This window comes from Otolemur garnettii, unplaced genomic scaffold, assembly GCF_000181295.1.
Source record: "Otolemur garnettii isolate 467f Iridium unplaced genomic scaffold, OtoGar3 scaffold00236, whole genome shotgun sequence".
NCBI classification, from domain to species: domain Eukaryota; kingdom Metazoa; phylum Chordata; class Mammalia; order Primates; family Galagidae; genus Otolemur; species Otolemur garnettii.
The window spans coordinates 1,037,876-1,048,450 of NW_003852631.1; the positions used below are offsets into that span (position 1 = coordinate 1,037,876).

Consider the following 10,575-nt stretch of genomic DNA (forward strand, 5'->3'; position numbering starts at 1 on the left):
CATCACAGCTCACAGCAACCTCCAACTCCTGGGCTCAAGCGAGTCTCCTGCCTCAGCCTCCCAAATAGCTGGGACCACAGGCACCTGCCACAACGCCCGGCTATTTTTTGTGCAGCTGTCATTGTTGTTTTGGCGGGCCCAGGCTGGATTCGAACCCGCCACCTTAGATGTATGTGGCTGGCGCCTTAGCCACTTGAGCCACAGGCGCTGAGCCAATGGTTGATTTTTCTGACATTTCACTTTGACACTTCTTGTTTTATTTTTATTGTAAAGGCTCATCCTCAGTCTTTCAAATGCACTTTTTTTTTTTTTTGAGACAGAGTCTCACTTTGTTGCCCGTGGTACAGTGCCGTGGCATCATTTCTCACAGCCACCTCAGCCTCTTGGGCTCAAGTAATCCTCTTGCCTCAGCCTCCTAAGTAGCTAGGACTACAGGTGCCCGCCACCATGCCTGGCTATTTTTAGAGATGGGGTCTGGCTCTTGCTCAGGCTAGTCACGGACTCCTCAACTCAAACAATCCACCCGCCTCAGTCTCCCAGATTGCTAGGATTACAGGCATGAGCCACCATGCCTGGCCTCAAATGCATGTTTTGGCTTGTGATATTTCAAATTTTTTTAGAGAAATTTTTGGGAAACCATAAATGAATCAAAAATTCATGTTATTTTTGAATACGAGTTCCATTGTGGAACCAATGCAGATAAGACGGCTTGAAAAATCAGTGATGAGTTTGGGGAGGCTGTGACTAATGGATACCGTCTGTCTATGGACTGAGAAGTTCTGTTCTGCGGATTTTAATCTTGAAAATGAGTCATGTGGCCACCCTGAGCGCAAGGTGGATAATGAGGAGCTGAGAGCTGTAGTGGAAGCGAATCCATCTCAATCTACAGATGAATTAGCAGCAAGGTTTGATGTTACTATTCCAACAATGTTGGACCATGGGAAACAAATGGGCAAGGTAAAGAAATTGGCTGGATGGGTTCCGTGTGAATTAAATGAGCATCAGAAGAGAAGTCATCTTGAAGCTTGCCTCTCTTTGCTGTGACGTATAAAAATGAACTATTCCTACACCATATTGTTACATGTGATGAAAATGGATTCTTTTTGACAATAGCAAACATTTGGCATGATGGTTAGATAAAGATGAAGTGCCGAAACACAGTCCAAAATATTCATCAAAAAAGCTAAGGGTGTCTGTCTGGTGGTCCAGCACTAGAATTATCCGCTACAGCTTCACGAAACCTGGTCTGCCGATTACTGGTCTCCTACAACCAATGAGACGAAATGATGAGGCTGCTTGCAGTTAAGCCGCTGAGAACGGACAGGAGAGACAGGCCAGTCCTCTCGCAACATGTCACATTAACGACTTTACTCAAACTACAGAAGCTGGACTTGGAAACTCTCTGTCATCCACCACAGCCGCCAGACCTTGCACCAACTGACCACCACTCCTTCCAGACTTTGGACCACTTCTCTCAAGGAAAAATACTCACTTCTCAACAAGCTGTGGAAAACGCCTTTTGCAAATTTCATCCCACTCGCTCTCCAGATTTCACGGCTGGCATACACAAGCTACCATCAAGATGGCAAAACTGGTTTGACAGTTTAGTTGCATATTATAATTGTAAGGTTTCTTTCTTTTTTTTTTTTTTTTGCAGTTTTTGGCTGGGGCTGGGTTTGAACCCACCACCTCCAGCATATGGGGCCGGCGCCCTACTCTTTGAGCCACAGGCGTCACCTCAATTGTAAGGTTTCTTGTTTGAGATATAATAAACTAAACTTTTGACCTGAAATCAGACATTTCATATTTAACTACTAAAGATAAAAAATTACCCTCAAATTCTACCACCCAGAGAAAAGCTGATAACATTTTAAAATATGTGTTTTCTTACTTTCTCCTGTCTATAAGCATGTATATAGTTTTTTAAAAATAAATTCCTTAACTATTCATATTTCATAATTGGCTCTTTTATGTAACGATATTATAAAATAAGCAATGTTATATAACAGGCAATAAATATAGATAGCAGAAGTTCCTGCTATCACATAGAATTTCACTATAATTCTTTTAATCCATCTCCTATCAGCAAACAAAGGTGGTTTCACAGTTTTTGCTATCCCACACAACAGCTCAATGAACAGCTTCTTGTATACTTTGTTGCATGCTTAGCATTTATTTCTTTGAATTGAATACCAAGGGATAGAAATTCTGACATTTAGACATTTTAAAACTCTGATAGATTTTGCCTCCCCACCACCAACCAGAAAATGTGTACCAGTTTGCATATCCAGGAGCAGCATGTAATTTTTTAATACCAGAATTCAGTATTAATTTCATGGAACACTTTTGTTATCTATCGCTTGAACTTCTGCCTAATGACCAGGCTATTTATTTAATATTTGTCACATAGTTTTTCTGTCTCTTGAAATGACTGTGTGTCTTTTGCTCTTTCTTCTGTTAATATGGCATATTAGATTAATTGGTTTTCAGATATTTAACCAACTTTGCATTCCTGGGATAAACCCAACTTCATCAGGGTGCATAATCCTTTTTACATATTGCTGGATTTCATTTGTTAATATTTTGTTGGGGATTTTTGTTTTGTTTTGTTTTGTTTTTTGAGACGGGAGACTCAAGCTGTCTGCCTGGGTAGAGTGCTGTAGCATCACAGGTCACAGCAACCTCCAACTCCTGGGCTCAAGTGAGTCTCCTGCCTCCGCCTCCCAAGTAGCTGGGACCACAGGCGCCTGCCACAACGCCCTGCTATATTTTTTGGTTGCAGCCGTCATTGTTGTTTGGCGGGCCCAGGCTGGATTTGAACCCACCACCTTAGGTGTACGTGGCTGGCGCCTTAGCCACTTGAGCCAGAGGCGCGGAGCCTGTTGGGGATTTTTGAATCTCATAAATATATTTGGATCCACATAAAAAGCATAAAATGCTATGCTTATATTCAGAATGCTTTAGTATTTCAAAGAGCTCTCCCTTAAAGCGAATTTATTCCACAATAGTCAAGGACCATAAGAACAACTTACATGACCTTATCTGACCTCAGCTATCCATCTGGAAACCTAGCCATCATTCGAGTGCCCAACAAGAAGACTGGTTTCACTTGTATCATCCAAGAAGACACATCTACTAACCCCACTATCCTGGCACTGCTGGATTCCTCGGGCAGAAGTTCCTGCTATCATCACAATGGAAATGTGTGGTAGGCTTCTAGGCTGCTTCTGCTACCATTTTGGTTTTTTGGTTTGTGAAATTTTCTTCTTCTTTTTAAATCATAAGAATGGCTTTAAGAAGGTTAATTTTGTGGCCTTTAGATAGAGGCATTTTTGGTTTATGCCATCTCAGAAAAATCCCAAGCAACTGTATAAAACAAAGCTCAGCATAGTCTTTCTATAAACAGTAAGAAAATAGGAACTACATAATTGGAATATAGAAAAAAAGTATTAATGAATTGTATGGTAATTCTAGAAATTTGGCTTCTGAACCAAGGCAGTCTTTAGAGCCTATGCCAGGATGATGTTAATGTGCTTCATCTATGGAAATAATTTGTCAATCAACAGTTGCTACATTGTTTTTATTTCTTGAGATACAGTCGGAACTAATAAGCTTCCTAGGATGGGTGTGGTGGCTTATGTCTGTAATTGTAGCACTATGGGAGCTTGAGGTGGGTGGATTGCTTGAGCTCAGGAGTTCGAGACTAACCTGAGCAAGACTGAGATCCCCATCTCTACTAAACATAGAAAAACTAGCTGGGCGTTATGGTGGGTGCCTGTAGTCCCAGCTACTCAGGAGACTGAGGCAAGAGGATTGCTTGAGCCCAGGAGTTTGAGGTTGCTGTGAATTGTGATGCTGTGGCACTCTAGCCTGGGAGACATAGTGAGAGACTGTCTCAAAAAATAAAAACTAGGAAGCTTCCTATAGCCACAACCAACAGCAATAATAAACAAACAAAATCTCTAGGAAGGCAGGATGTCGTGGCTCGTGTCTGAAATCCTAGCACTTTGAGAGGCCAAGGAGGAAGGAGGCCAGGAGTTTGTACTTGAGAAAGTTAAGACACAGTGAGCTATTTGGGTTTTTAGTCCAAATCAGTAGTCAATCCATATGTTAGAAATTTTCTGCTTACCTTCCAGGGTTCAATAGTAATTCTGTGTAACATTTGGCGGAGGGCTCTATTAATTGTCACCAATACTAATTGGTTTCAAGATTAGAAACCAATGGTCCTGCTAGGATGATTTTATGAAGCCCCTGACCCACGAACTGAACTCCTGGGCACTCTGACCCTGCTCCTTGATACCTTCATAGACTTGCTATTTGCCTCTCATGTAGCAAGTCCATTTTCCCTGCTGGACTGATGTTACCTAAAGGCACATCCTCAATCTTTACCAGTATACAGCAGTGACCTTTATGTGGTATAGACTCAAAGAATGTTTATTAAATAAACAAAGGACTGATTTATCCAGACAATTTTAGCCAAATATTATTTTCACCCACATTTCAAGGTAAAACTAAATATCTCTTCTCAAATACAATCCAATAATCACCTCATTTTCTCATTGTGCTTCTGGTGTTAGATTACTACCACTAATCAATCCTGGGGAAATGAGATGTTAGTTATCTTACTCTTGTGGGATCTCATGGCCAATTCATCTATCAAATGAAGCCAATTTCTAATGACCCAGAACTATACCTCTTCCCTTGCCTCAAGGTGGGAGTGGTGACCCACAATGCAGGCAGGTGAGAGAGTATGACCAGGAGAGAGCCGCATAGAATGGCACTGTGCTGAGTGCCACGTGTAGTGTAGCAAAAAGAGGCACTGGTGACCCAAAGAGATTAGAGAGGACCAGTGGGTCTAAGTTCCACCTTCTGCTCAATTACAGAACTCTTCTCCACTGCAGGGGGCTCAGAGGCATTGCTGAGCCTGTCCCCTACCCACCCAGCCCAATTCAAGGCCTCCTGGAAGCCCTCCTGGCTCCCAGTTGGTGGACACTTTTAGGAAGCAGCTTTCTTGGACTGAGGTCAACTTGGGCTTCCCCAGAACTTATACCCACTGCTCTTCTCTTTGGCGTGAATCTAAGCACTGGTCTTTCCCCCCTTTCAGTAAAGGCCTACTCTGCTATCTCTCTTCTTTTCCAGACTTAACTTTCCCTGCTCCCTCTTCATCCCTCCAGACCCCCTTACCATCCCATTTCCGTCCTTCGAACCCATTTTAGTTTATCAGTATGGCCTCAAATTGGACACAGTACTTTACTGTAGAGTTCAGGTGTAATATTATCACCCTAAGGTTACCTGAGGTTTCCACCACTCACGTGCTATTGGTTCACATAAACTGTCACTCCCCGTGTTTAGCAAGTGACAGGGCTAATTCCAGCATTCTGTGACAGTGTTACTGTTGGTGATTTTCTTTATTTGCTTTCTGCCCAGGGTATACATCAATATCGTGGGAGGTCAGTATTCAGATCAAGCTGGCAACAGAATAAGGGCTTGGAATTGGTCAGCTTCCATCGCTTCCTCACCCTTTGTTTCGTTTAAACCCGTCTTTCTGGCTTTGAACCATTATGTTGGAGTTCGCATCTTAGAACAAGACAAGATTTCCATCACTTTTCTAGCAATGGGTCAACAGGCAAGAATCAGTGTTGGAACCAAAGTGAAGGTAGGTATATTTTTAAAATAATTGAAAGCATTTAGAATAATGAGTAAAATAATTTTTGTTAATGTTATTACTGATAGAATACACTAGTGTATAAACTATTGTCCACTAAGAATTTTGGAACTCAATGAGAAAACACACAGGGACGCTTCATGTGGAATCCAGGCAGCCTTTTCGTTTCTTTCTGAAATTCCTTTTAGTTCAGACTTAGATCCAAGTAACACTGAGTGTTTGCTCTATGGGTGAGCAGTGCTGCTTTCAGGATTTTGTTTTATGATTTTATATTGTTTGTTTTTCTCCCTGCTATGGTAAAGAGTCCTAGGGCTGGGCCAGGAGACCTGGGTTCTAATTACGTTCAAGACCAAGCTTAAGCCCAGTCTCCCTGGAGATGCTTCCTCCTGGTCCTTCAGCCAAACAGCGTTGACCATTTCCTTCTCTGGGTTTCCCACCTTCTGGCCTCTGTCCCTGCACTCACTGAACTCCTGCCTTTCTTGCCCTCACAGCTGCCTTTCTTTTTGGACGGTGAGCACCTAAAGGGTAGAATCTCTTTTTACTGACTCCTGTATCCCCCTGCCTCGCCCAGGGCACAGCCCAGAGTACCCTCTCAGTGACCGGCAATAATACACAATGGCTAAGAACATGGACTTTGGGTTGTACAGTCTGCGGTTTCAAACCTCAGCTCTGCCACTTGACTAAGTGGATGAACTTGAACTTCAGTCCCTTATCCATAAAATAGGATAAAGATTCCTACCTTGCAGATTGCTATGAAGATTCAGTGAGGGTGCAAAGTGCTGAGCGTGGTACTTGGCACTGAATAAGTATTCAGTAAATGGTAGGTTAATATAGATATAGAGATAGATGTAAACAGAGATTTGTGTGTATCTATATGCATATATAGTGTGTGACTTTGAACAAGATCCTTAAACTCTGAGGACCTTTGTTTCATCTTTTTTTTTTTTTTGAGATAGAGTCTAGACCTGTTGCCCAGGCTAGACTGCAGTGGCCTCATCATAGCTCACCACAACCTCAAACTCCTGGGCTAAAGCTTCAGCCTCCCAAGTAGCTGAAACTGTAGGCACGAGCCACCAGGCCCAGCTCGTGTTTTTGTTTTTTGTAGAGACTTGGTTGTGGTATGTTGCATATTAGTTGGAGTGATATTTTGAAACCTTAAGTCTGGTCAGAACTATCCAGGGGCTTCTCATCTACTCAGAGCAAAAGCCAAGGCTCTAGAAAAAGCCCAAATTGCTGTATATGACCTAACAACCTTGTTTTAATAGTCTCTCTGTATTATTCTTTTCTTCCTTACTCTGCTTCAGCTGCACAGGCCTTTTTGGTATTGCTAGAAAGTACCAGGCATGATCCTGCCACAGGGCCTTTGCACATGCTACTCTTATAACTTAAACTGTTCCTTCTCCATTAACATATGGCTATTCCCTTGCTTCCTTCAGGTTTCTGCTCACAGAGTCCTTTCCTGACCAATCCATCTGAACCAGCAATACCCATTCCTATACCTTAGCACTGAGTGCCTCTTCACTCATTTGCCCCAAGTTTTAATATATAGTATTCTTATTTACTTTTGCTTTTAAATAGTTGATAATATCTATTTTGATTTCTTCTATTCAATAGTCATTGAATTTTCAAATACCTATAAGGATTTACTATCCTTTTCTTATTAATTTCTAAATGGTCAGGGAATGTGGCTGAGCAGTTGGCTATTTTCTAAGTTAATTCTAAATTAATTTTTATGAGTGTTTCATGTGTATTTATCTAAAAAGGTGTATTGTTTGTTGATATAAAATTCTGATTGTTTTATTCACTCATCTCTCTATTCTTTTCTTTTTATATCCTTGGTTTTATTTTTGAGAAATGTATATAATGCTCCTAATTTGTTCATCTTATTCCCAGTTTTCCTTTTAATAGCCTTTGCCTTACATGCTGTTCCGTCTGCTATTAAATTGCTATACTTGCTTTCTTTTTGTTAGCATTTGCTTGGTATATTTTTTTCATCCTTTGATTTTTGATCTTTTTCATGTCATTTTGAGCTATATTATGTTTCTTGAAAACAATATATATATAGCTAGATTTTTTTTTATTTTTTTGAGCCGGTATCTCATGCTGTCTCCCTGGGTAGAGTGCCACGGCATCATAGCTCACAGTAATCCCAAACTCCTGGGCTCAAGTAATCCTCCTGCCTCAGCCTCACAAGTAGCTGGGACTACAGGCACCTGGCCCAACATCTGGCTAGTTTTTTTTCTGTTCTTAGTAGAGACAGAATCTCGCTCTTGGTCAGGTTGGTCTTGAACTCCTGAGCTCAAGCAATCTCCCAGCCTCAGCCTCCCAAGTACTAGGATTAAGGTGTAAGCCACCAGGCTGTAGTTAGATTTTGTTGCTTTTTTCAATCTAAAAGACTGTCTTGGTGTGTGTGTGTGTGTGTGTGTGTGTGTGTGTGGTTTGGCCAGGACTGGGCTTGCACCCACCACCTCCAGTATATGGGGCCAGCACCCTACTCCTTGAGCCACAGGTGCCACCCAGTCTTTTAGTATGCTATATTGTATGGTTAGTCTAAAATTGTTAACACATCTTTCTATATGCAAGAATTAACTTCCAAGTACTCTTAAGTTGCTTATTTTCCTTGATGAAACGTTCTCTCAAATCCCTCAGAAAAAAATTTTTTTTGAGTGTTTTTTTTTAATTTCAAGGTAATGCAAAGGTACCAATAATTAGTTACAATGTTTGCATTTGTTAGGTAGGGTACCCCTATAGTTGTGTCCTGCACCCAAGAAGTGTGCTGTACACCCCTACCTTGCCCACGGTAGGAACACCCCAATCATTCTCTCTCTCTTTCCCTCTACCCTGTCCCTCAATCCCCTTCCCCCCAACTTGAATTGACTCGAGTTTTTCTCTTATGTGGGTGTGTATTAGATTGTCTCAAAGTATGGAACGCTTCACAAATTTGTGTGTCATCCTTGCGCTGGGGCCATGCTAATCTCTGTATCGCACCAACTTTAGTGTATGTTCTGCCAAAAGGTGAGCAGCCTCAGAAAATAGTCACTCTCTATATATCCCAAAGTCTTCCTTTTCTATTAATTGTGTTTTAGTCTCTCTGACAGGTAAATTTGGTGCCTCCCCTTCCCGATCTCAAGTATAGGGCGATTCTCAGTTGTATGTTCCTTTTTTCCCTTTCTGTACTCTTTTTCCCTGTTCTACTTACTGAGATTTATTTTTCATCACTGTGGTATGTGCTGTGGAGGGGCAGAAGGCCGGGCCGGGGCCAGTGCTCAGCTTGTGGGCACCAGCGCGCGACACTGTACACCTCAGGGTCCCACCGCCACCTCTTTTCCATCGACTTTGAGCTCACAGTGTGAGTGTCTTGGGTTCCTAGTTCCATTTGGTCCTTTATCGCTCCGTAGATAAGGCCTCCTCTGCTTTGGGTTTCCGGAATTCCTTAAAAGGATTCTTGCTGATGAAGTCTTTCTTATTAGAACCGTTGTCAGTTTAATTTGTAAAGTTTTGTCACTGTATGGAATGTGGTGTTAAAGTGTAGGTTAAAGATCTTGTTTTATTCTTGTTATTTGTCCCTCTCCTACCTCATACTTCCTACCTTCTTTCCTTTCCATGGAGGGAGACGTGGAAATGCAGAAGGACGCTGTAAGTTCTTTCATCTTTTGCAGTTAAGGGGTCACTTTGCTTGGCTTTAACCTGCCCCACTGAGGCTAAATGCCCCTCCTAGGCTGGCCCTGAAGCCACAGGCGGGAAGCACCTCAGGCAAGACCATCCTAACAGAGCCATCCAGGTTTTTGACACTGCAAGGAGACAGCAGCAGCCTTGAATCATCACAGGCTATGTAAAAGTAGGGAGAACAGAGGCCAAGGAAGGGCAATGGCAGGTCACTTTGGACCAGGAGGTATGGGCACATTTAGAAGAGAAGGAAAAGGAGTTTTAGTCAAACAGGTCCTCCCTTCTCCGAGGAAAACTGCCCCCTCCCTGCCTTCCCCATAGATACTCAGCCTTCACACCCACCACAGCTCCCACACCCGGCACTTCCCAGGGAAGGGACTATGTTAGCGGCCTCTTTGTACTTTCCTCAGTCTGTACTGGTTAAATTAGTTGAATAAATTGTAAGCTTTTGAATGTATCCAAATTCCGTTCAGTCTTCTGAGTCTCTAAAGCATTTCAGCTCTTTCAGTTAGAATTAGAATGGCACCACTGCCCCGGTTTACAGATAACTAGACTGGACCCTAGTGGGGAAATCTAACCCTAATTAGCCCCAGACTCAGCTCTGCCCACTTCCCCAGTGCCACCCCTGACTCTGAGCTTCCCTTCTTTTTCTCTTTGCTGAAAAGCTACCAAACCCTGAGGAGATTCCAATCCTCCGATATCTGAGTGGAGATGACCTTATCCTGCTGGCCAGTTTAATAAAGATTCGAAGCCTGTTTCATAAACTTGAAGGATGTGTGAATTTTCCCTCAAGCCAGGTTTGGGAAAAATTAAAGCAACCTTCCTACCTTTCCTCACTTTCTCTAAAACTAATTGCCCTCTGCCAAAGCTCTGGTATAAAGCAAGATACAATGAAAACAATAAATAATATAATAAATACAAAAATTTAACTATGATGATACTTTCATATGTCTTGCTGAGTTTTTTTGAGGGGGAGGATTGAGAGGTTTCAAAAAACCTATACTAGGAAATACCAAGAAATATGCCATATTATGAATTTAGAACACATTCTTGGTTTGCATTCTTGTTCAGAAAATTAAACAACTCACTTGCTCAAAACCAGAGAATGAGCAAATCAGCAAAAGTGTGGGTGTCTTTCGCACAGGAAGAGGAAAGCAGGAAGTATGAGATGTTTCCAAGACCCCGGAAGGGCTAGGGGAGGTCCACACCCTGCTGGCCTTCAGGGAAGTCAGAAGGGAAGGAAT

The 10,575-nt window shown here is 42.2% G+C and overlaps 1 protein-coding gene and 1 non-coding gene across 2 annotated transcripts in view; one reads left to right on the forward strand and one right to left on the reverse strand.

Annotated features, from left to right (window-relative positions):
• Positions 1–10,260, forward strand: part of ERICH6 (glutamate rich 6) — a 38,886-nt gene extending 28,626 nt beyond the window's left edge. The window contains exons 11-14 of the mRNA XM_023508277.1: positions 778–957; positions 3,009–3,208; positions 5,428–5,656; positions 9,997–10,260. Coding sequence (XP_023364045.1) covers positions 778–957; positions 3,009–3,208; positions 5,428–5,656; positions 9,997–10,260 — 873 coding nt within the window. The remainder of the gene's footprint in view (positions 1–777; positions 958–3,008; positions 3,209–5,427; positions 5,657–9,996) is intronic.
• LOC111722319 lies at positions 8,583–8,686 on the reverse strand. Its single transcript, XR_002771151.1, has one exon. It is a non-coding gene; the product is annotated as a U6 spliceosomal RNA (small nuclear RNA).
• Positions 10,261–10,575: the final 315 nt, after the last annotated feature.